The sequence below is a fragment of the Pelodiscus sinensis genome, chromosome 1, assembly GCF_049634645.1.
Source record: "Pelodiscus sinensis isolate JC-2024 chromosome 1, ASM4963464v1, whole genome shotgun sequence".
NCBI classification, from domain to species: Eukaryota; Metazoa; Chordata; order Testudines; family Trionychidae; genus Pelodiscus; species Pelodiscus sinensis.
The window spans coordinates 128,327,824-128,354,750 of NC_134711.1; the positions used below are offsets into that span (position 1 = coordinate 128,327,824).

Sequence of the window (26,927 nt, forward strand, 5' to 3'; positions counted from 1 at the left end):
TTGCCCTTTTCCAGTCTCATGGAACCTCTGCCATCTTCCATGCCTTTTCAAAGAGCATAGCTAATGACTCAGATACCTCCTTGGTCAACTCTATGGCTATGTCTAGACTATATCCCTTTTTCGGAAAAGGGATGTAAATTAGACGTATCGCAATTGCTAATGAAGCGGGGATTTAACTCTCCCGCGCTTTATTAGCATAAAAATGGCTGCCGCTTTTTTTCGGCACAGAGCTTTGCCGGAGAAAAGCGCCAGTCTAGACGCTGATCTTTCAGAAAATAAAGCCTTTTCCGAAAGATCCCTTATTTCAAGAAAAAAGTGGTAGCTATTTTTATGCTAATGAAGCACGGACGATTTAAATCCCCACTTCATTAGCAATTGTAATATGTCTAATTTACATCCCTTTTCCGACAAAGGGATGTAGTCTAGACGTAGCTTATGAGTATTCTAGGATGCATTTCATCAGACCATGATGACTTGAAGACATCTAACTTATCTAACTAATTTTTAACTTGTTCTTTTCATACTTTTGCCTCTAATCCTATCTCATTTTTACTGGCATTCACTATGTTAAGCATCCAACCTTGCTGGTGAAACCAAAACAAAAAATTCGTTAAGCATCTCTGCCATTTCCACATTTTCTGTTATTGTTTTCCCCCTCATTAAATGGGCCTACCTTGTACTTTGGTCTTTTCTAAAGAATATGTTCTTGTCACCCTTTATGTCTCTAGTTAGACTGAGCTTGTTTTGTGCTTTGGCGTTTCTAATTTTGTGCCTACATACTTGTGTTATTTGCTTATATTCATACTTTGTAATTTGACCTAGTTTATACCTTTTGTTGTACTCCTTCTTGGGTTTTAGATAATTGAGAACACCATGGTTAAGCCAGGGTTGTCTCTTGACATACTTTCAGTCTTTTCTACCCGGTGGGGAAAACTGCCAGCAGTCTTCACTTGTTTTTCCGCTTGGACTTGCTTCCCATAGGACCTTATCTACCACCTTCATGAGTTTGGTAAAATCCACTGTCTTTATTTTGCTGTTCTTCCTCCTCCCATTCCTTAGAATCATGAACTCTGTTGTTTCATTGCCACTTTCACTCAAAGTGCCTTTAATTTCACATTCTCAACCAGTTTGTCATAATCAAATCTAGAGCGGCTTTCTCCACTTTCTGAAATAAAATATTGTCTCTGCTACATTCCCAGAACTTGTTGGATAATCTGTGTCCTGCTGTGCTATTTTCCTACCAGATGTCTGAATAGTTGAACTCCCCCCATTACCATGAGAACATAAGGTTGTTGTTATGTGCTGACTTGTACTGATTAGGTACACACTTGTACCTGATGTACCCAATAGATCTCTTTTGAGATAAGAAGACTATATCTGCATGCAGTTCTCCAGATGTGAGTATACCACAACGTTATTTAGCGGTAATGAGATATTATCTTTCTTTATTGTTTATGAATATGATAGCCTCCACTATTAGTGATAGGTTTCTTCCTGCATTCTCATTTTATACCTACAGATTGTTCTTTTCAAAGTTTTCTTTTGGGATGAGGCATACCTGAGTGGTCGACAAATACCTTTGATGTCGGCAGAGGAGCGTCCAGACTATCGCGCTGAGCCGACAAACAGCTGATCAGCTGTTTGTCGGCTCAGCGCGGCAGCCATGTAAATTTAAATGAAGCGGCGATTATTTAAATCGCCGTTTCATTTTACTATGTCCGGTACCCTAATCTACATGCCTCTGTCGCCAGATGCATGTAGTCTAGACGTACCCTTAAACTCAATTCACCTTAGGGCCAGTTCTCAATCCAAATCCCTGAACCAAATATAGCAAATTATTTGAGCTAAAGAGGATGAAATGTAAAGTACTCCACTTAGGAAGGAACAATCAATTTCACACATGGACAGAATGATAGAGGTGTTTTTTTTTTAAATATTAAACTGTTATTGTTATAAGACATATATACAGGAACATTTTATTTTTAATTTCAACAGTTTTGGAATAATGAGAGCTTGACAAGCGGTGGCGAGCCCTGCTCACCAGCCGCGCAGTTTGGCACTCTGCGCATGCGCTAACCTTGCTGTGCGGCTGCACCAGGCTAAAATCTACCCGCCACGGGCGAGTAGATTGCCCTAATTGTCGACCCCTGGGAATAACAAATATCTGCGCATCCTTATCATAGAATCATAGAATACTAGGACTGGAAGGGACCTCAAGAGGTCATCAAGTCCATTTCCCTGCCCTCATGGCAGGACCCAGTACTGTCTAGACCCGTGGTTCCCAACATGGTGCCCATGGGTGCCATGGCGCCCGCGGGGGCATTTATGTGCACCCGCACCAGCGTTTTAAAACTACTCACATTCACCTCTGCTTAGAGCAGGGTTGGCAGCCTGGGGCCTGCAAGGGAGCCCGATGCGGTGTTTTGGAGGCTTAAGCCCTGCCCCCACCGCAGCAGGCAGCCCGTGCAGGCGCTTCAGTAGCTGGAGTAAACCCCACGCTGGTCGGGTCCGGCTGTGAGGCAGCAACAGTCCCCCTGCCCCCCCCCCCCACGCAAAAGAGCCGTGGTGGGGCCCTTTGTGGTGCAGGTGCTGCGAGCTGGCAGGGGAGGGTCCCTCATGGCCGCTTCCGCCTCCCCGCACAAGCCCATTGGCCGGATCTGGACAATGGCAGCTACGGGAACCTACCAATCCTCAAGCACATGGCCAGGCAGGTCCTGTGGGAGAAACAGGAGAGCAGCGCGTCTCGCTGGTAAGTGTCCGGCCCCCCAGATACTCCCACTCCGATATCTTCACCCACAGAACTCTCCTCCCAGACCCTGCACCCCAATCCCCTGCCCTAAGGCACAATCCAAACCCCTGGCCTGTCGTGCTCCCCCCCCCCCCCCCCCCAGTAAAATGTCTGGTATTTTCAGTTTCTCAGCTGGAAAGCCACATGGGACATTCTTCCCCTGCCATATGGAAGGGAGTGTGAAATGTAAAGGTGCCATGATTTTTTTTTGGGGGGGGGGAGGGTGTTTTTTTTGCTCAACATTTGGACATCCCCCCTTTTTATTAATGCAGAATTTTGTTTAAAAATGAATTACAATATAATTAAAATAAAAATTATCCAATTAAATTAAGTTTCTATCAAAATTACCCAGTTCACATTTAATATGAAAATAGCCTTCAATTTCATATTTGATGCCTTTTTTCTATTTTTTCTCCAATGGGGGGGGGCCCACAAAATTGACATTCTTCCCCCTGCCATGGTGGGGATGGGGAGTGTGAGATTTAAAGGTGCCATGGTTTTTTTGCGGGGGAGGGTGCTTTTTTTGCTCAACATTTGGACATCCCCCCTTTTTATTAATGCAGAATTTTTTAAAAAATGAATTACAATATAATTAAAATAAAAATTATCTAACTAAATTAAGTTTCTATCAAATTTACCCAATTCACATTTAATATGAAAATAGCCTTCAATTTCACATTTGATGCCTTTTTTTGTTGGCACCCGCCACACTCTTCTGAAAACGTGAATGTGCTATTGGCCACAAAAAGGTTGGGGACTACTGGTCTAGACCATTCCTGATAGACATTTATCTAACCTACTCTTAAATACCTCCACAGATGGAGATTCCACAACCACCCTAGGCAATTTATTCCAGTGTTTAATCACCCTGACAGTTAGGAACTTTTTCCTAATGTCCAACCTAAACCTCTCTTTCTGCAGTTTAAGCCTATTGCTTCTTGTTCTATCTTCAGAGGCCAAGAAGAACAAGTTTTCTCCCTCCTCCTTGTGACATCCTTTTAGATACCTGAAAACCGCTATCATGTCCCCTCTCAGTCTTCTCTTTTCGAAACTAAACAAGCCCAGTTCTTTCAGTTTTCCTTCATAGGTAATGTTCTCCAGACCTTTAATCATTCTTGTTGTTCTTCTCTGGACCTTCTCCAATTTCTCCACATCTTTCTTGAAATGTGGAGCCCAGAACTGGACACAATACTCCAACAGAGGCCTAATCAGCGCAGAGTAGAGCGGAAGAATGACTTATTGTTTCTTGCTCACAACAGACCCCTTAATGAATCCTAGAATCATGTTGGCTTTTTTTGCAACAGCATCATACTGTTGACTCATATTTAGCTTGTGGTCCACTACAATCCCTAGATCCCTTTCTGCCGTTCTCCTTCCTAGACAGTCGCTTCCCGTTCTGTATGTGTGAAACTGATTGTTCCTTCCTAAGTGGAGCGCTTTGCATTTGTCCTTATTAAACTTCATCCCGTTTACCTCAGACCATTTCTCCAATTTGTCCAGATCATTTTGAATTATGATCTTATCCTCCAAAGCAGTTGCAACCCCTTCAAGCTTGGTATCATCTGCAAACTTAATAAACGTACTCAGTCTGCCAATATCTAAATCGTTGATGAAGATATTGAACAGAACCAGTCCCAAGACAGACCCCTGCAGAACCCCACTTGTTACTCCTTTCCAGCAGGATTGTGAACCGTTAATAACTACTCTCTGGGAATGGTTACCCAGCCAGTTATGCACCCACCTTATAGTAGCCCCATCTAAGTTGTATTTGCCTAATTTATTGATAAGAATATCATGCGAGACCATATCAAATGCCTTGCTAAAGTCTAGGTATACCACGTCCACCACTTCTCCCTTATCCAGCAGACTCATTATCCTATCAAAGGATAGGATCACATATGGGGAAATATATAGGATTATATAGGATATATAGGATTATATAGGATATAGCTCTATATAGGATTATTTATAGTTTATATATAGCTAAAAAGTTTCAGGGGGTAGTAGCCATGTTAATCTGTACTTTATACATAATTATTAATACTTTTTCTTGTATTGAAGTACAGAGCAACATTACACTTCTCTAGTGCTCATATAATCAGAAGTCTTATTTGCAGTAAACTTTTCACAAAGTCACTGTAAAATGTACATTTTAGTTACATAATGGGACTAGGCACACTTGTTGCATCTGCACTGTTTCCTCTCATCACTCAGGTTCTTGCCAGTGATTTCCTCTGGAGTGCAGGTCACATGTGCCCACCTCTCACAAGAGTAACATAGAACCTTTGATAATAAATGAGAAAATTAAATAAAAAAGTCACAATTATACAGATAATTTTCACAAAATGGTAAAAATTACAAAATAAGCTGCATCTAGACTGGCAAGTTTTTCCACAAAAGTGCCTGCTTTTGCGGAAAAACTTGCCAGCTGTCTACACTGGCTGCTTGATTTTGTGCAAAAGCACTGACGTTCTACTGTCTGAAATCAGTGCTTCTTGCGCAAACGCTTTGACAGTCCCGTTCGGGCAAAAGCCCTTTTCCGGAAATGCTTTTGCGCAAAAAGGCCAGTGTAGACAGCTGAAAACTGTTTTGCGCAAAAAAGTCCCGATGGCGAAAATGGCGATTGGCATTGGAAAAGTGCTTTTACGGAAAAGCATCCATGACAATCTAGACGCTCTTTTCCGCAAATGCTTTTAACAGAAAAACTTTTCCGTTAAAAGCATTTGCGGAAAATCATGCCAGTCTAGACATAGCCATAATGTACCTTCAGCAGATAATCCCCACCGAAGATGACTATGAGAATTAGTGGAAATACTTGCTAATGTAAATTTTCTAACTGTCAGGATGGTTAAACACTAGAATAAATTGCTTAGGGAGATTGTGGAATCTCTATCACTGGAGATATTTAAGAACAGGTTAGACTGACATCTGTAAGGAATGAGTTAGGTGGTGCTTGGTCCTGCTGTGAATGAAGTGGACTGGACTTGATGGCCTCTCAAGGTCCCTTCTAGTTCTAGTGTTCTATGAGTCTATGAAATTTATTACAAGAAACGTGATCCTTTTAAACATGTTAACACATTGGCACAATGCACAATGTAATATGGTTACATTTTTGGCCACCAACTTCATGCTTGCACTGCTTGTTTTTTTTCTCATTAGACTCCAGCCCAAATAGAAAATTGATATCCACATCTGAATCTGCAAACATGAACCGCATATATCCATATCTGCGGATGTGGATACCCATGGATACAAATTGAATCTAATTTATTTATAAAGGCTAATTTATTCTCTATGCCCATTCAGTCCTTGTCCTTTTTTTTGAGACAGCCAGCAATGGGCTTTCATGTGGATGCCCGTGGTGTAGTAGTAGTTAGACTGAACCTGATGACTCATATCATATTAAATAGGACATCAAATAGCCATGAGATGGAAATATGGTTTAGTCATTAGTGTAGCAAAACTCTCCCCTGTGTGACACAGCCAGGGGAAGACTGACTCTGACAGAGGAGACAAGTATCCCAGATACTGGAAGGAAGAGGGAAGTGGAGCAATGGGACCGTAGCTCGCTCTGCTCCCCGCCCCAACCATATCTTTCCACTTCTTGCCAGTGAATGCAGGGCTGGGAGAGAGAGAGAGAGAGGGGAGCCCCCTTCCCTGAGTGATGCAGCTGGGAGCCAGGGGGGAGGGGAGACATGTTGTTCCACTTTCCCATTGCTTCCTGTGAGTGCAGGGGCTTAGTCCAGGATATTGCAGAAAATTGCCATGCCTCTCACATGAACAGTGCAATGAACGTCCCAGAAACTGCACACCAGGACTTTCATTGTGCTGTGGCAGTGTCTGCATGGGATGTTATGTTGCAGATTCATACCCTGGCTTGCCATGTAGTAACTTGTTGTGTAGAGACATTCTATAGTTTATGACTGAGAAATGACCCAGGTACTCTCATCTGGGGAATAATGAAGTACTGCTGAGCTAAAATTCGGAACTTTACAAAGAGCTTGGGCTTCACACTGGAGATAAGCATGCAATTTGTCAGATACATATATTTATTCGGGCTTGGCTAGGAGCCAGCACAGAGAATGCTAGAGAGGGAAGAGTTGATGTGTTTATATTATTTTATAAATAATCTTATTTTTTGTCAAGGTTTAAAAGTTATTAAGGGAATGTGTCCAGAGACATGAAGAGGGGTTTGTTGCTGTTTTGGTTGTGCTAGATACAAAAACAATAAAGGTTCACAGAGGTTATTTTCCTTTTTGCTCAACCTAAGCACCCTGTGAATTTTCTTTCTGGTTGTTCTTATCTCAGCCTTGTCCCAGTGATAAATACAGAATGCTGTTTCCAACTGTTTAGTTATGTATCACAGGTAGATGTTACTTGCTTTTTATGAGATGAGTGCTAAATTTCATCGTTTCATCAAAAATAATCAATACAATAAAATCAGAATAACAAAGTAATTTTCTATGCAGTTTTTAGAGATTAAGATGTTTGGGTTACAAATTTAGGCTCTCATCTCATGACTGTGACCAATGACTTTAAAATTAGAAGACTGTATGCAGCTGAGCTGATTTCCCTGCAAATGTTTGTACAAGTTGAAAAATGAATGAATATACGTCTCTGACAAATTGCATATGGATTAATGCTACTTTTGGGGAGGGGTTCTGAAAAATTGAGTGCATGCCCAATGCTGCCTCAGAAATGAGACAATTCCAATCAGGGACAGATGACAGTTTTGCGGGGCCCCGGGCAGCATATTTCCGCGGGGCCCCCCCTTTGCCACGGCACATGCGCAGTGACGCCATGCGCATGTGCAGCGGCACCACGGCGCATGCGCGGGGCTTTCTGAAGCGTGGGGCCCGGGGCGGCCGCCCCGTTCGCCCTGCCCTATATCCGCCCCTGATTCCAATGGAGATGGCTGAGTGACATTTCAAATGTTTCACTGAAACATACAACAAATTCATAAGGCCCTGATCACTTACTTATCCATGTGTTTAACTTGACTACTATTGATGGAACTAGTGTCACTGACACAGTCTCTATATGCCCAATGGGTGGCATACCTTATAACATTTAGGGTGTGTTTACACAGCACCCTAAATTTGAAATAAGATATATACAATTTGTGCTATGCAAATTGCATATCTTATCTCAAATCTGCTTTAAAATAGTTTATTTTGAAATTTGGTGCATCTACACAGTGCCAGATTTCGAAATAACATGCTATTTTGAGCCATCCCTTATCCCTCGTGCAATGAGGTTTACTGGGATGGCAAAAGAGCGTGCCCATTATTTTGAAAAATATTTCAAAATAACAGGCAGCTTGTGTAGACATAGGGTAGCTATTTTGTGTAGACGCAACCTTATTCCCTGATGCTTTAAAAACTCATAGACCCCAATCTAGGACAGTGCTGGTTATGTAACTGATGTACCTTGTGATCTCTATAACTGATATTTATAACTTTGCATAACCCAAGCGTGACCCAGATGTGCCTTCCTTTTTTAACCTGTGTAACATGAACTTGATTCCAAAACAGTAGTTTTAATACAACATTTCTATCTGTGTTTCCATGATAGGGGTATAAGAGATTTAGGCCTTGACCCTGAAAACACATACATTCATGACTTTATTCATAAGTCTCAGGTCCTGTGGCACCTTAGAGAACACACACATGCACGCACAGATATATATGAGCAAAACCTACTTCTTCAGATGAGCAGAGTAATCCTTTTCACTCAGGCTACATCTAGACTGCATCCCTCTGTCGACAGAGGGATGCAAATCAAGCACATCGAAATTGCTAATGAAGCAGGGATTTAAATATCCCATGCTTCATTAGCATAATCATGGCCACCACTTTTTTTTGACATGGAGCTTTTTTGAAAAAAAACCCCGGCAGTCTAGATGCAGATCTGTTGAAAATAAACCCTTTTTCGACAGATCCTGTATTCCTCAAAAAATGAGATTTATAGGATCGGTTGAAAAAGGGTTAATTTTTGACAGATCCACATCTATAATGCCGTTTTTTCGAAAAAGGTCCATGTCGAAAAAACATGGTGGCCATGTTCATGCTAATGAAGCACGGGATATTTAAATCCTTGCTTCACTAGCAATTTCGATGCGCCTAATCTACATCTCTCTGTCGACAGAGAGATGTAGTCTAGACACACCCCGTATGAATCAACTTCCAGATTAAATGAATCCAGAGTCTTCCCATCTTCAGGAAACATTGCAAATCTTCCCTTTTCTACTCACTCTCCTGAAGCAGCTCCAAATGAACAAATAGACCACACAAACCAAAAACCCCTTTCCCAAGGACAGTTTTTATATCTCAACAAGGGAGAAAGCCATGAAGAATCCACAAAGTCTAGCAAGGATTTTGCTGTTGCTAATCAATTTCACATGGATGATATTCTGATAGTGAGGTGATGGGTGGCCGTCAGAGTTTCCTGTAAGCTGTATGCTCGTGTACCCACTCAGGACAGATTCAAATGCCTCCCAGATGATTAGCAGAGTGCCCACAACCAGGTTTATTTGCTTCCACTGTTGGCACACATTTGCACATGCCTCGGTGCACATAAAAATTCTGCATATGGAAGGAAAAGATTAGAAGGAATGTTGGTGGAAGTATAAAACTCTTAGATAACAAATAGGTTGCATACTTACAGGATATGCATTATAAATATTTGCAGGCTCAGGGCCCAGAGACGTTTAATACTCCAATATACTCTAGCTCCCCCATCCCTTTCCTTTCTAATTTTAGTTAGCAGTTTAAAAGGCTCCTTTATTTTTCTTTTCCAGTCCTCTCGGGTAACTCTTTCCTTTTCTGGCTTACTGCATTTGGCAGGCTAGATGCTTGTTATCTCCAGGCATTTATCTAGCCCTGTTAAAAGTCCTGGTCTTCCCAACATCCTCTGGCAAGGAGTTCCATAGGTTGACTGTGCACCCTGTGAAGAAGGTTTGCTTCTTTTAATCTTGCTGGGTATTAATTTCATTTGATGACCTTTAGTTCTGATGTCATGGTAACAAGCACTTTACTTTACCTTCTTCACTTTTTCCACCCCAGTCATGATTCTATAGACCTCTCTCATGCCCCCCTCCCCTTAGTCTCCTCTTTTCTAAGCTGAAAAGTCCCAGTCTTTTCCATCTCGCCGTTCCAATCATTTTTGTCGCCCTTTTCTGACCCTTCTCCAATGCCCATAGCAATTATTATACCGTACTAGTCTCCCTGCTGTGGCGGGCTGTATCAGGGGAGGCCGTGCAGCCCTTTAAAGCCCAGCCATTGAGGGCTCCCTCCTCCCCTCTGCTGCATGGGCGAGGCCTCCTGCTCTTGACCCAGGAACAGAAACAAGCCTGGGAGCGGGCTGGCTGCTGGAACCCGGAAGGCGCCTGTCTGCGGGCAGCCAAAGCCCGGCCGCGGCTGCAGGGAGTCGGGCTTGGTCCCTAGCCCGCGTGCGGGGGTTGCGGCTGCGGCGCTGGGCGTGTCCCGCCTGCCCAGGCTGCAGGAGCCCGGCAGCCGGAGCGCTGCGCGCGGGGGGCGGAGGCTGGCGGCGCAGGGGAGGTCGCTGGCGGGGGTGCCGCGCTTGCAGCCGTGAGCAGCTCCTGGCCGGACTCCTGCAGCCGCCACCATGGGAGCAGAGCAAAGCGCGGAAGCGGAGCACCGGCCGAGTGATCTGAGCACGTCAGGTCGGTCTCTCCGGGGCCCCCCCCCTTGCTCCAGTCCCGAGAGGGGCGCAGCGGCTGGGGTGAGCTGGGTGGCGCGGCGGGCTGCTGGGACGCTTGTGAATGGCCGGGGAGGTGGCTGAGGGAGCCCTGTGTGAGCGGGGTGCGCTGCGCGAGCCTGAAGTGACAGCGCCCCGCCGTGCACACGTGCGTGAGGAGGGCCCCGACATGACAGCCGGGCAAGGGGCCACGCTCTGTAGCCAAGGAAACCAGCGTTTGATGGTGGAGGCGGGCAGGAGGCTACTAAGCTGTTGGCGAGGCCTGGGCGATGGGAAGGGCAGCAGCGCTGTTGCTCCGAGCCTTGATGGTCGGACCAGTGTTCCAGTCCTGCTGCAAAAGACAAAACTGGTGAGGGGACAGTGTCTTGTTGGCACATTTCAGCTTGCTGCCTCTGCTGCACACTGCTCGCCTGGCCATGGGAGGGTGGTGGAGAAACTCCAGCCTCACCTAAGACTCCTGGAGGAAAATGTTGGGAGAAACTTGAGCAGAGTTGGTTTTTATCAAACTTTCATTGCAATGTGTAATGACATTACATTACAACAAATAGCTGCAACACTGTATATGCCCAGTGAAATCCAGAAAGTGACGTGAGCGGGACATGTTTTGAGGATTTTTGTTTTTAAAAAAGCCTTATATGCAATGGGACAGCGTCACCTTCAAAATCATGTGGTGTCAAAAATATCTGTGTTAAGGTCAGTTGACTTGTCACCCCTCTCCTTGCTGCCTCTATTCTATAGAGGGGGTACTTGAAAGTGCAGCACCACTTGAAGCCTGGGGCCAGCTGGGGTGTCCGGAGGCTGCAGGAGGTGTGGTGCACGGTATCAGCTGGGGACTCCCCCACTAGGAATTTTACATCAGCAATTTGATTAGACCGTTACCCCATACTTAACATCCTTAAGCTGTACTTGTGTTACTATAAAGCCCTTTAGATTATTAAAAATGAAAGAATTAAAAAATGCTGTACTTGTCAGCATGTGTGCTTGTTTCATATGCACTCTTTTATGCTTCACTGGATAGTGAAAACTAGTAAAGTCGGTTTCACTTTTGTTCATGCCACTCTAAGATTTTATTTTTAGGCTGTGCTATTTGAAACTTAAAATACCACAAGGGGTTGTTCACTTGTTTAAAACTAAATTTTTAACTGTCTTGTTTGGGTTTAAAAAATGAAAACATTTCTGTTGTTCTTTGGATTGCTTTTAATAACATTAAACTTGGTCCAAAGTTTTAAGTTGATGGTGATGCTCTAGCATTTAAAAAAATGCAATGTTTCCAGGTTTAAATTAGGGATATAACTTACTGCGTAATGCTTATCGTTAACCGGTGCCCAGCAGGGCTGAAGCAGCCTCCCACCCGTGATGTATTTCACGCCAAGTCCCGCTTGGGGCTGGGCCCCATGGTTAACCATGTAACCATTAACATTTTTATCGGTTACACAGTTAATATTTGTATATATTTTTTACATCCTTAGTCTACATGAAGGTTTTAAATGGCCTGCAGCAGTTCCTTACAATATAAGTAGATTGAGTTATTGGAAAGCAATAAATAGTCTTTGTTCAGCATGCCGTTGACTTAAAAAAACCTGGAATAATTTTGACTGTGATACAAAACTGTGTGTGTGATCTATGTCTATCAAGCCCAGCCTCTTATAACTGGAGAAAGTAGAAGAGCACAGTACAGTCCGTTTCACTTACCTGGGGGGCATCTAGGTACTACAGTAGTGGTTGCTATAGAAAACCTTAATGTAGACAGCGTATGCCCACTTCAGTCATGCTCTCTTGGTAAAGGATGAAACAGATCAGTAATGATAGTTGGCTATCTTTTTTTCTTTCCCTTTATCTTTACTTTTATTCATTTACATGTTTGGTTCCCCCTCCCTCCCCACAGCATCCCCTTCTCCAGCCAAGCACCGAGCTAAAATGGACGATATCGTGGTGGTGGCTCCAGGAACACAGTCCTTGCGGAACATAAGCAATGATCCCGATGTGATAAAATTGCAAGAGATTCCCACTTTCCAGCCCCTTTTGACAGGTAATGAGAATTTGCTTTTGTCTCTTCAGCCACTTTTCCCCTTTTAGGCTTATGCTTTGTTTCCCCTGTTGAGTTTCCTATCAGAGTCCAGGTTCCTGATGAACTGCTTCCCTTTTCTCCCTAATCTTTGTTTTACACCTTGTATGCATTAGGTCCTATGCTAATGTTGCTATCTTAAGAAGGGGTGATCAGAGGCAATAATGGGAATGCTGGGTGCTTTGCTGCATCCAAAGGCAACATTCCCTCTAATTTCTTCCATCTGTGTGTAGATTTCCGTGCATGTGTGGAATACGTTTTTGTTAGCTGAGACATGTGTGAATGTGCACCACCAGTAAACACACACAACCTAATAGCGTGCCCATCACTAATCAGCTGGGTGGCATCTGAATCTCTTCTGAGCAACACAAGTGCACCACTTACAGGGAACATTGCTCAGAGGCTAAAGGTACACTTTTGTGTTTTACAGGAGATTGAGAAACCTGGTGCAGTTGTTGAGGTGCCCAGCCTGGAGCTGGTACATTAGGAATTTTTTTGGGGCCTTGTTCAAAAGTTTCCATGTTAGTCTGTAACTAGAAAAACTTAAAAAACAAAGAATAGTGTTGCAGTACCCTAGAGATTAACAAAACATATAGATGGTATCATGAAGTTTCGTAGGCACAACCCACTTCTTCAGATGAAAGAAGTTTAAAGGGTCCAGTTTTCAAATAAATTGCACAGAGAGGGCATGGAGCAGGGGGAGAGAAGGGGAAAAAGGGGGGGGGGAGAAATTGTCATTGTCTATGCTAAATGACGCTGATGAGCACTTAGTACCCACTGTAAGTTCCCTTTATTTGGTTTTTTTAAAAATGTCATTAGGATATGGACTGTGGCAGACCATCCAGCCAATGTCTTTGTTTAGACTTTTCTTTTAAGCAGGGCTAATCAACACGGCCCGCAGCCTGTTTGCAGCCCATGGTACAGTTTCAGTTTATGTGGGGCTCAACACACAGCCTGCAGGTGGGAGATGAAACAAAATAGTAGTCCATATAATGGTCTTCCGCTGATATGTGGTTTAGTAGTTAAATTCCTGGACTGTCATTGCTCATTAAAAGTGCTGTCATATGGGTAGAAATTGGGTAAATGTTGCATTGAATTAATATCAGCAGAACTTACTTAAATGGGGCCTGTGTGTTGTGTAGTCTTGCCTTAATCTTTGTATTCATTCCTGTCCTTGTGAAAGAAGTTATTTGCATGCATATGCAACCACACTTGAGTTGCGGCCCTCTATGAGTATCATTGTGGCTTCCGAAGTTGAATAGCCCAGCTTTTAGGTATCAGACTTGTAAAGGGAATTAAGTTTTGTAGCTTCCCTGGGCCTTTTTATTATTGGATGCTATTGAAAAATAGAATTGGACATGAGAGAGGAAATTCCCTTTTGGGGCCTGTGGAACGCAACTGTGTCCCTTTGTGTCAGGTTTTTAAATGCCTTAGTACCACCACATCTTCTTTCTTTTAATACCATCCTTATTCCTTTGCCTGTTCCACTCTCCTTTCTGAGCTGACCCTTCCTTTTTCTCTTCTGCTCAGTTGCTTTTCTGGTACTTTAGCTGAATGCAATGCTCGACTTACTGCTGATAGGAGCATTGTGTCTGTCATCTTGGTGTTGCATGCATGCTATAGAGATTGTGAATGTCAAAGGCCAATCGCTGCGTTTTGTGGTGCTGGGATGCTTCTGTGCTTGGGAAGCCCCATAGACTTCTGTAGAGTTATGCCTTGAGCTCTTATGTGAGGAAAGCAAATGAATGTGGCAGAAGCAGCACTGGAAGGATCCTTTTTAGTAAAACAGAGATAAGGAGGTAGGGGAAAAGGGATAAGTGAGGATACTTCATTTGGGTTGGTATTCCCAGGAGGAGAAAAGAGAACACTGTTCTCCAAATAATGCTTGTGACTTGCTTCAGAGCCTGTCGGCACTGCTTCTGATCTGGTTGTAATGTTACTGAGTGATAGAAGAACGGTGTCGTCAAAGGGTTGAAGTTGTTACCAGTTCAAGAATCCAGTTTTTATCCCGAGGTTTCAGTTGCTCTCGAAGGGTGTGTCTACACCGCACTTACCTTGAAATGGCTTATTTCAAAATTTGGCGCAGTCTACCCCATGCCAAATTTCGAAATAGAGTGCTATTTCAACAAATCCCTTAACCCTCGTGGAATCGAAATAATGGGCATGTTTAAAGATGCGGATAGCTATTTAGGAATACTGGAAGTATCCCGAAATCACTCTGCTGTGTAGACGTAGCCTAAATGCTCTTGGTTAAGAGTGGGCAAATTCCGGCCCATGGTCTAGATCCAATCCAGAGGGTTAGTCCCGGCAGGCTCCTAAATTTATATTTACCTGTGCCTCTACAGGTATCGGGTGACCTCAGCTCTCGTTGCCCATTGATTGCTGTTGGTGGCGGGAAACGGTGTCCTAGGTTGCACCACTTCTCGCTGCTCCAATTGGTGACGGATCACCATTCACGGCAACGAGAGCTGTAATCACCCGATACCTGAAGAGGCAAATATGGGGGCGGTGGTCCACCAAGGACTAACTCTGGCTGGCTGCTGGTTGTTTGTTTGTTAATCCACCCCTGCTCCTGGGGAATCACTTTGCTATTCTCAAATACATGTTTGAGTTGTGACTTTTCTAAAACACCCAGTTGACCCTCCACTCCCATTTGAAATCAGTTTCTATTGCACCAGTTAATGAATTGATGTACAGGCAGTCCCCGGGTTACGTACATCATACAAGATAGGGACTGTAGGTTTGTTCTTAAGTTGAATCTGTATGTAAGTCGGAACTGGCGTCAGCCACTGCTGAAACTGATCGGTTTCAACCGCGGCTGAATCTGGACGCCAGTTCAGACTTACATACAGATTCAACTTAAGAAACCCAGGTGTCCCCAAGTCAGCTGCTGCTGAAACTGATCAGCGGCTGATTCCAGGAAGCCTGGGGCAGAGCAACTCTGCCTCGGGCTTCCTGTAGTCAGCCACTGGTCAGTTTCAGCAGCCGCTGACTTAGGGATGCCTGGGGCAGAGCAGCTGGGGTGCTGCCGGGTTGGTCCGGAGCAGCGCTGCGGGACCAACCCGGCAGCCCCAGCTGCTCTACCCCAGGGGTAGGCAAGAAAAGCCTGGTCTGCTTGGGGGGGAGGGGCACTAGCTGCAGCCCCCCCCCCCAGCAGACCAGAGAGACAGGGGTGGCGGGACCGCCCAAGTCCTCCATGGCTTTGCTCCGTCTCCCTGGTCTGCTGACCTGGGAGACGCGGAGCAAAGCCGCAGAGCACGCGGGCAGCAGGACAGTCCAGGCGTGCCGCGGCTGTCCCACTGCTGGCGTGCTCTGAGGCTTTGCTCCCCATCTCCCTGGTCTGCTGGTAAGACCAGGGAGACGGGGAGCAAAGCCGCGGAGCACACCCGCAGTGGGACAGCCCAAGTGCGCCCGGGCTGTCCCGCTGCGGGCGTGCTCCAAGGCTTTGCTCCCTGTCTCCCTGCAGACCAGGGAGACGGGGAGCAGCTTTTCTCGCCCCGGAGGACGGGGGTGGCGGACCGCGGCGCATCTGGGCGTCCCGCCACTCCCATCCTCCAGGGCAAGAAAAGCCCCGTTCATAACTGCGGATCCGCTTTTAACTGGCAGTGCTAAACTTCTTGTCTTTAGTAGGCATCTGCTGTGAGGAGAGCTGGACGTGTCTCCCTTAGGTACCAGACAATGTCTGTGTGAGGTAGTTATAGGACTTGCTGGAGAACTCCACAAGGTGCTTGTTCCTGGAACTGAATGTATTCTTCAGTGCTCCCAAAAGGGGAGGAAGTGGGATATGAACTTGCATCTCTGAAGTGTCAATACAGCATGTTGCCATTAGACTGCTTTGCTGCCACCAGTGTGTGGTATGCTCTCTGTTTTGTTTGTGTGACTTCAGCATTGGTGAAATATAATCCTGTCTTTGTATTGGGCTGTCATCTGAGAGCCCCAGTCACAGACCAAGGTCTTTCTATGTTTGTATGCTACCTTGTACAGAACAAAATGGCAATCCTTGCCCCCCCTTCCCCCAAGAGGAGCAGTCTGACAGCCTAGGAGACGGAAGTCATTAGAAACTGCATACACAGAATGTGCCCCTAAAGCCAAGTTTATACGAGACCCAGAAGGCTGGCTTAAGGTACATAACTCCAGCTACGTAAATTAATGTATCTGGAGTTTACATATTTTAAGCTGAACTTGGTACCATCTTCACAGTGGAAGGTGGATGGGAGTAAATGCTCCCATTGACTTCCCGTCTCCTCGCGACTGCAAGGAGTACTGGTGTTGCCCGTGGGTGCCCTCAGTTTTCATTTTAGCAGGTCTTTACTAGGCCCGCTAAATCAAATGCCAGAAGATTGATCGCTGGCATGTAAGTACAGACCGGGGGAGCGCGGGAGGGCTAACACATTGCCTGACCTGACCTTGCATGTGATTCTCCCCTAAATGCTTAGTGTTTTGAATGAGAATTTTAGGTGGGTAAGCACTGCTGATTGGGACCCTTTACCATTAATATGTCATGAGTACAGTTTTTGTTGGGAAGAGTCCTGGAGTCTGACACAGAAAAGAATAAAATAAAAGACTTTGACATGACATCCTAAGATATTTCTCTGACCGGCTGGATAAGATAGTAAAGAGCTACAATTTGACCTAGTCTCATGTGTCTAATTAGATCCCAAGTTGCTGAGAGGTATATCGTAAGCATGTTAAGGACTAGTCGATTCCGCGCCCCTCCCCCCCCCCGCTGCCTCTATCAGACATTAAAGGGGAGGAAAGAATGGGTACTTCGATATGGCACTGCTGCCTTGAGCCTGTACTCTGGGCTCTGTGCAGCGCTGCACGGTGTTCGCTGCCCCTTTGAAATGTCACGGTGGCGTTTCAAAGCAGTAGCACCATGTGGAGCACAGGGTCAGTTGGGGACTCCCTGGCTGACCCTGGGGTCCATGCAGCATTTCCACAGAACCTGGGGTCAGCTGGGGACCCCCTAGCTGATCCTGGGTTCCTGTAAAGCATTTCAAAGTGCTGGTTCCGGGGAAATGCTGTGCAGAGCCCTCCCCAGCTGACCTTGGCTCCCTGTGGCATTTCAAAGCACCAGTGCTGCATGGAGCCTGGGGTCAGCGGAGGACTCTGAGTACCCCACTGACCCCATGCTCCATGCTCCATGTGGGCACTTCTGCTTTGAAATGCACAAGAGCCCCTAGGCTCTTGGGTGCTTCCAGTTTGAAATGCACTTGTGGAGCCCAGAGTCAGTGAGACTTCCCGCTGGCCCCAGCCTGCACATGAAGTTCCAATTTTGAAATGCACAAGAGCCCCTGCTGGGGCTCATTTACTTTTCAAAAGAGGAATAAGGAAGTGCTTATCCACTTTGAAAGATATACAGCATTAGTCGAGTGGATGTCTAGAGAGGGCTTCAGATTATAGTGTAATGAGACTTTCCCTTACACTGGAGATGACAAACTTAAAAAAAAAATTGGAGAATTACACAACTTGTTGTCGCAGGATCCACCTGGGCAACTTATCTGGTGTTTATTATGACTGCACAAACCAGGTTAATTGCACTAAAATGGAAGGAGGAGGGGAGAGAACTTACTTTAGCAGGAAAAATGAAGTCTGATGCTGCATGATATATTTTTTTTTTTAAACTTTCCTTCCACAATACTTGCCATTTTCAGCAGGACTGGCCTGTAAGCTTTCCAGAGATTGTCTTGATAAAACAGTTCTTGTATTACGCTATAAACAGGACTATGTAGCACTTTAAAGACTGACAAGATGGTTTATTAGGTGATGAGCTTTCGTGGGCCAGACCCACTTCCTCAGATCAAATAGTGGAAGAAAATTGTCACAACCATATACTGTATACCAAAGGATACAATTAAAAAAATGAACACATATGAAAAGGACAAATCAAATTTCAGAACAGAAGGAGGATGGGGGGGAGGAAGGTAAATGTCTGTGAGCTAATGATATTAGAGGTGATAATTGGGGAAGCTGTCTTTGTAATGGGTAAGATAATTGATGTCTTTGTTAAACTTAGGTGTAAAGTGTCGAATTTAAGCATGAATGACAGTTCAGAGGATTCTCTTTCAAGTGTGGTCTTAAAAGGTCTTTGATGCAGGTAATCAAGTCGTTGAGACAATGTCCTTTCTGGTTGAAATGGCAAGAAACTGTTTTTTCTTTGTGATCCTGTCTAATATCTGTTTTGTGGTCATTGATCCTTTGGCAAAGTGTCTGAGATGTTTGTCCAGTGTACAAAGCAGACGGACACTTTCGGCACATGATAGCATAAATTATATTTCTGGATGAGCAGGAATATGTGTTCTTGATCTTATAAATCACTAGGTTAGGTCCAATAATGGTATCAGCAGAGTGAATATGTGGACAAAGCTGGCAACGGGGTTTGTTGCAAGGGAAGGTACCAGGGTTGGTATTAGTGTGGTATGTCCTGTGGTTGTTGGTAAGAATCATCTTGAGGTTAGGTGGTTGTCTATAGGAGACTATGGGTCTGTCTCCCAGAGACTCTTGGAGTTTAGTATCCTGTTCCAGTATAAGCTGTAGTTTATTGATAATGTGTTGGACAGGTTTAAGTTGGGAGCTGTAGGTGATGACAAGTGGTGTTCTATTGTTGGTTTTCTTGGGTCTGTCTTGAAGTAGATGGTTTCTAGGTATTCGTCTGGCTCTTTCAATTTGCTTTTTTTATTTCTCCGGGTGGGTAGTTGAGGTTTATAAATGCTTGGTAGAGATCCTGAAGTTTCTGGTCTCTGTCAGTGGAATTAGAGCATATGCGGTTGTATCGAAGGGCTTGGCTATAGATGATGGATCGTATGATGTGTTCTGGATGGGAGCTGGAAGCATGTAGGTAACTATATGAGTCGGTGGGTTTTCCGTAGAGAGTGGTATCTAATTTTCCATTGCTGATTTGTACTGTGGTGTCCAGGAAATGGGTCTCTTTTGTAGAATGGTCAGGCTGAGATTGATGGTGGGGTGTAGGTTGTTAAAATCTCTGTGGAATGTCTCCAGTGTTTCTTGGCCATGCGTCCAGATCATAAAGATGTCATCGATGTAGCATAAGTAGAGAAGGAGTTAAAGGGGACGGGAGTTGGGGAAATGTTGTTCTAAGTCAGCCATAAACATATTAGCGTACTGTGGGGCCATGTGTGTACCCATGTCTGTGACACTGATCTGGAGGTATAAGTTGTTCTCAAACTGGAAATAATTGTGGGTGAGAACAAAGTGGCAGTGGTGTCCTCTGGGATAGTGTTTCTAATTGTTTGTAATCCGTCTTCATGTGGGATGTTGGTGTATAGAGCTTCTACGTCTATGGTGGCAAGGATGGTGTTATCGAGGTTATCGATGTTTTGTAGTTTCCTTAGGAAGCTATCTCGGAGATTCTATTGGCTGATACCATTATTGGACCTAACCAAGTGAGTTATAAGATCAAGAACACATATTCCTGCTCATCCAGAAATATAATCTATGCTATCATGTGCCGAAAGTGTCCGTCTGCTATGTACATTGGACAAACGTCTCAGACACTTCGCCAAAGGATCAATGTCCACAAAACAGATATTAGACAGGATCACAAAGAAAAAACCGTTTCTTGCCATTTCAACCAGAAAGGACATTGTCTCAATGACTTGATTACCTGCATACTGCTTCAAAGACCTTTTAAGACCACACTTGAAAGAGAATCCTCTGAACTGTCATTCATGCTTAAATTCGACACTTTACACCTAATCTTAAACAAAGACATCAATTATCTTACCCATTACAAAGACAGCTTCCCCAATTATCACCTCTAATATCATTAGCTCACAGACATTTACCCCCCCCCCCAATCCTCCTTCTGTTCTGAAATTTGATTTGTCCTTTTCATATGTGTTCATTTTTTAAATTGTATCCTTTGGTATATATGGTTGTGACAATTTTCTTCCACTATTTGATCTGAGGAAGAGGGTCTGGCCCACGAAAGCTCATCACCTAATAAACCATCTTGGTAGTCTTTAAAGTGCTACATAATCCTGTTTTTTGTTTCAGCTACACCAGACTAACACGGCTACATCTCTATCACTGGACTATGCTATGGTCTTGTCATGGGACTGTGCTGCTACACTTACTACAGTTGACTGACTAGTTTGAATGGTTTCGTCTGACATGCTGAACAAAAAACAACCCACATCCTTTTTATTTTTGCATGGTGTAGGAGGAATCTAGAAGAAAGAAAAGTGCGGCCTGATATACTAATATCTCTGCCCCATGGAGTGACATCCTTACTTTATATATTACATACGGAGCATTAATAAAGAGCTATTTTTATTTTAGAGAATCGTTCTCGACAGAATGTGTATTTCCTTTTCTTCTGTTCCAGTATTTGTTTACTGCATTGTAGTTCTATGAAAATCCAATTTGGCAGAATTAAGAAAATAATCTGTACCAGGTGCATTATTATATTGACTTTTCCTTGGCAAAGCTCTACTGTTAAACCAATTCATAGCATAGAGATGAGACCCTCCTAGTGTGAGAGGACAATTATTCAGTGTGAGATTTATTTTTTCTCTCTCTCTAATTGCAGAAAAAAGAAGGCTCTTTTCCTCTAATATATTTGCTGAGGCCAAAACCACTGATAAATGTCAATTAAAAAAATCACCCATGAAGAAAATTACTTAAAAGACAAATAGTATGACACACAATCCCTACAGGTCTGCTATAACATGACTTGTGTCCATCTTCTTAAGGACCATAATGCACTGTAAGTGCTTAAATAATGGTCAAGGTTTTAAAAATGTGTACCTTATTTTGGTTATTAATGGTCAGTTTGGTTAACCAGTGGAACAACTCACCAGGGCTTTAGTGGATTCCCCATCATTGGAGATTTACAAATCCAGAGCAGACGTTTTTCTGAAAGATGCAATCTAGCTCAAACAGGAAATAACAGGGAAATTCTTTTCTGTGTTACTCAGGAGGTCAGACTAGATGATCTCTAAATGGTTCCTTCTGGCATTGTGTAATCTTTGAGTGCTCAACTTAAAAACAAACAAACAAACCGTAGAGGGGCCTGATTGTTGCTGAATTCCCATCCTCTGAAAATCAGGCTCTATTAAGGGTCTCGAGTTGGGTGCCCCAATTCCTGTCATCTGAAGAAGTGGGCTGTGCCCACGAAAACTCATGATACCATTTACTTGTTTTGTTAGTCTGTAAAGTGCTACCAGACCAGTTTTTGTTTTTTTAAGTTCATCCTGTACAGACTAACTTGGCTACCCCCTGAAACTTGAAAATCCTGTTCAGCAATGGTAGTAGTTGAATTTTTTGAGTTACCACAAGATGGCACTATTTGCTTCTACTTTCCTGAGAAATTGAAATGAATTTTGAACATGGTTTGTACAAATATTTCCATGCACAGCATTTCTAACAATAGATGATGCAGCACATCAATGAGAATTTAGAGTGTTGGAGTGGAGGGGAGAGACTAGACATGGTAGGCTTGGCAGGCATGAGCATCAATGTATGGAACTGATAAATCCATTAACTACTCTTCTTGGCACCGAAATATCTCACTGGGCGACACATGAAGTTCAAATGTATTGCAAATAGGCACAGCCTCATTAACTCTAGCATGGCTGCGTCTGCTTGCACTAGGACTGACTTAATCTATTCTGACCAAACTTTTATCCTTGCCCATGTCCCATTTCACCCAGTCCCACTTTGGACAGTTTTTGCCTAGTGCTGTTTAAACTGGATTTTTCATAGAACTGCCCTCCCCAAATTGCCTTTTCAGTGAGAACAAGCATGAAAAATAACACCCTAAAGCAGGAGTGGGCAATAAATGGTCTGCAGGTCACATGCTGTTTAACAGGATTAGTGCCTGGGGGGCCACCAGATGCTTCGTTGACCTGCGCTTGCATAGGTACAGCCACACACTGCTCCCATTGACCACGGTTCGCTGTTCCTAGCCAATGGGAGCTGTGGGTAGCTTTATTCAGTATTTATCAAGTGGGCCACCACTTCCTGCTGCTCCCATTGACTATTGTTTTCCATTCCCAGCCAATGGGAGCTGTGAGCATCCGTACCTGCGCATCTTCAGTTAAATAAAGCCTCTGGCATCCTCCCAAGGCGAACTCTGGCAAACCACGTCCACCCCATAGGCTGCTTATTGCCCACCCTTGGCTTAAAGTGTATTAAATTATAGCCACCTGAAAATAAGGACTTGCAGTGAACAGTGACTTCTCAAATGCTGATTCTGCCATTCTTCTGCTGTTAGTATCAGAAGAATTGCTTTAGGTTTTGCTCATTCATTGCGCGGTAATAATGATTAGTACTGAATATTAGCTGAACTACTATTTTTAGCTAGACTCCTCTGGATGTCCTTAATATGGGTCATATGGTTCCTAATATGTTTTGTAAAATACTTTGTGGACAATCAACTGTATGCTCATGTATTTGTCTCTCTTGTTTCTCTGTATTTGTTAAAGGACTAGCTTTGCAGATGGGGAGCCCTGCATCTGAAATCTGGTTGTGCTGTATTTCTTTTTGTCAGTGTTTTTTGGATTGGCAGTGGACTACTATCTGAAGGTGGTGATTGTACTGTGTTAAGGAAAATGTTTTCTCAAAGAGCAAATCAGGTCCCTGGAGAGTAACTTAAATGAGTAAAGACTGACTAAAAATGGCAACCAGGATCAGTTGAATGTACTTAGCAGACACTAGCTGGCTCCATAGCAGATCCAGTTGGATGGATGATCCAATGGTGAATGTGTTCATTTTGAAGTCCTGTGCTGTTCTCCATCAGGGCTGCCTGTTGGGTGGGAATGGTATACAAGTGTGGAATATCATGGCCCTATACAAGTTGTACTTGTACATTTCAGTTGAAACGCTCCACTAAAATGACACTGTTAATAATTCAGAACCTCAGTAGTGGGAACCATTACCCTGTTTTTGGCAGGTTCTCTTGAGCTGGTACTTTCCTTCCACCCTTTCCCCTCTCGTTTCCTCTAACTGGAGAGTTGAATTGAGTATTTCTGGTTGCCAGTGTGGTGCTTGCTCATATGTGGAAGAATGACTGGCAGTCTGCTGGTGGGGGACACTTTAGCCTCTGTACAGAGCTATTTGAGCAGCCTTCGTAATGCTTCTTGCTAATGTGGTGCAAATATCAAATAACTTTGTGTCCATTGTTTTTAAATGCTGGTGAAATATGGTGGGTTAATGGCACTGCTGCTGATTTCTTATAATGCTGATGAAGATCACTTTTTTCTTGTGCTCCCTTAGCTCTGTTGTATCCACTTGCTGTCTGTTTATAGCCTTAGAGTAGGGCAGGGACCATCCCTAATATATTTGCCCAATAGTATCTGCAGCCTAAAATTTTAACTTGAGGGATAGTAAGGGATAGGGAATGGAAAGATCATAAGTTTGTGGCAAAAAGGACATTCAAGGTCTGTATTTGAAGGGTAGATACAGTGTGGTTAGCGCTGTAAACTGATCTGTTGGAAAAGCTTAGTAATAAAGAATGTCTGTCATAACTTGTATCCTTCTTTGCATTTTTAGCAGATCAGCCAAATATAGGGCTTGAGAGAAGCCCAATGATGTGGAAATGGCTTTATATAGCTGTCACAATTCCTATACTGGTCCTGAGTGTACTGGTTGATCTCTGGTCTACAGAGATGTCTAATTGGCATGAGAGGTGCTTAATTTTTTTTCAGACAAAAATTCTTTTGTTGAAAACTGACCTATAGAAAATAAAATGTGTAAAAGGAAATGTGAAGTTTCCCCTTTATTTGGTTGGTTTCAAATGCTTTGATGCTACTGACTTCCTTTTAAAATATATATATTCAGTTCAATGAGGTGACATTTCTATTTTAAATAAATCCCAAACTTTATTGAAATCTATGCATTTCAAAAGTTTTTAAGAAATTCCCAAAACATTTTGAAAAAATGAAAATGGATAATTTGTGAACCCTGCAAAATGGAAACAATTTTGGTATTTTTGTTCATGGTTTGACTTTTCAGGTGTCTTTTTCCATCACTAAGTTGATTTATTTTATATAAAAATATATTTATATATTTATATTTATATAATATACATAAATAAATTAAATAAAATTCTTTAAATATGACCTTGAAAAAAGGCTGTAGTGGGCAGGTGGTTGGAGAGTCATATGAATTTTCATCTGTTTACTTTTGCAAGTAAAATTGCAAAATAAAAACATGTGCATGGCCCCTTTCACAGAATGATATTAATCTGCTGGAAAAACTTAGCAATCAAGTGTGTCTGTCATAACTCCTATCCTTGTACTGGCTTACCAAAAAGGTTGATAGCTATTTTATTTTTAAAAAAAAATCAGTGTAATCCAATCAATTCCAGTGGTTGAGGACTCTCTTTAGATTAGTATAAACTTGGGCTATATCACTGTAGCTGAAGTCAGTTTGGAATAAGTTTAATCTAAACTGAAATAAGCAACTCATTAACAAAAAATAAGTGTACACATAGAGTAGTGCATTGGTTTAATGCCAATTGATTAAAAGGTGGAGCTTCTTTGTGTAGTTAAGACCTAATACATTGATTGCCTGATGGTGATTTGCTGTGCTGTGCAAAATGTAAAATCTGGAAAAATCAGGACACGTGTGTGGCTTTTAACTATGTGACACATAGTGGTTGGGACGCAGGGGAGCTGGGACAGTCAGGCTGTAGAGGAAAAGGAGAAAGAGAGTTCAGGGGGCATAAGCCTGTAGTCAGAAGAGGCCTTGGGGTGTTCCAGTTGACCTGGTTTAGAAAGGAGAGAGCAGATAAGCCAATGAATTAAATTTCTCTAGGTGTAAAAATACAATGAATGGACCTCATTAATTAGGAGAAACTGAATGTAATTAAATGCTAGCATAGTTCCCAAAATGGCATTGATAGAATGGAGCACAATCAGCAGTGTAACAGAATTGGCGACAGGGGGTGGCCTCAAAAAGGGTAAATCAATCTGAAAGCATCACTTGAGTTGGTTAACTAACTGGGGTTCTGGTCTGTTGATGTTAGGGGTGCTGTGGTGACTATATGGGAGGCAGGGAACGTATTTCCTGAGCTGTGCAATTCTCTTGCAGCTTGGAAAGCACCATGTAAGTTCTGGGAATGAGGTTTTAGGGGTGGGGAAACAAAGGGTTGAGGAGTAGAAACTGGGTGGTTATGTCAGTGGGCAGCAGGGCTGGCTTTCTCCCAGTAATTGGCCTCTCTAGTCATCGTTCCTCTTATGTTTATTGTTTCGCCAGCAATACCATGAAGGGCTTTTGTTGTATGCAGTAGATAGTCCATAATGCTTTGGAGTATTTTAGAATGGGCTTCTAGACATGATATGACTGTGTATTACTACTAACAAGAGAGCTCCTGACACTTTCACCCACAAGAGACTGAAGCAACTTGTACCTCACTGCAACGAATGAAGTGCTGGGCCTTTGAGAGCATTACTTGGCCCCTGAATGAGTCTCTTGCGTGTAGGCAGAGAATGTTTCAGACAGGCACTCCACTACTGTAATGAAGAGGGATGCATAAGTACTGAGGTATATATGAGCACGTGTCACAAATTCTGAAGACTTTCTAATAGTAAGTTTCTGTGGTGCTGTATGAGTAATACAATGTGTAATACAATAAGGGTTTGGAGCAAGGTTTAATGTTGATACAGGTTATAAATCTATACTGTAATAGAGCCCAGATTTCTCCATGGTCAGAGACAGCGAACACTTGAGTTAATAAAAACTTCTCTTCCCTTTCCAGGGGATGCTGTATTTTATTTAGGCTCCTAAAAAAGGGAGAAACTGTGTGACATGCCAAGGACCTCTCTCTCTGGCCTCAGGCCAGGTGCTTCTTCCGAAGTGGCAAATGAAAACAAATAACAAAGGGTGCATCGACACAGCACAGATATTTTGAAATAACTGATGTTGTTTCGAAATAACAATGCTAGCATCTACTTAGCAATTCTGTTATTTAGAAATAATTTCAAATTAATGGATGGCTTATTTCAAACTCTGTAAGCCTCATTCCACGAGGAATAATGCTGCTTCTGAAATAGTTAGTTAGTTTGGAATAGCAGTCATGTGGCTGCTGCACTGCTTTTTTGAAATAGCTCTTCCTCAGGGCCAAAGTTAATTACTCCCCAATGCCTCTGGGCCTCTAAATTGAGGCAGCAGGCCCACATTAGGAGAGCCTGGTTCGTACTAACTTCCCTGTAGTGTAGACGTGCTATTTTTAAAATAAGCTATTTGGAACAAAAATTCCAAAATAGCTTATTTCCAAATAAGCATGCTGTGTAGATGTACCCAAACAGTCTAAAACATCGCAGTACCCTCACCCAATAAATAAATTGGACCATAGTGCTTATTGCAGACATTCTGGTTTTTCTGTGGCAT

At 43.3% G+C, this 26,927-nt stretch overlaps 1 protein-coding gene across 2 annotated transcripts in view; it reads left to right on the forward strand.

The window, feature by feature from the left end:
• Positions 1-10,173: 10,173 nt before the first annotated feature.
• BORCS5 (BLOC-1 related complex subunit 5) overlaps positions 10,174-26,927 on the forward strand; it is an 89,067-nt gene continuing 72,313 nt past the window's right edge. Inside the window, exons 1-2 of one of the 2 annotated variants that reach the window (XM_075901143.1) lie at positions 10,174-10,472; positions 12,393-12,536. In XM_075901143.1, coding sequence (XP_075757258.1) covers positions 10,415-10,472; positions 12,393-12,536 — 202 coding nt within the window. In that variant the 5' untranslated portion in view covers positions 10,174-10,414. The remainder of the gene's footprint in view (positions 10,473-12,392; positions 12,537-26,927) is intronic. The other variant, XM_075901139.1, reaches the window with a different exon arrangement.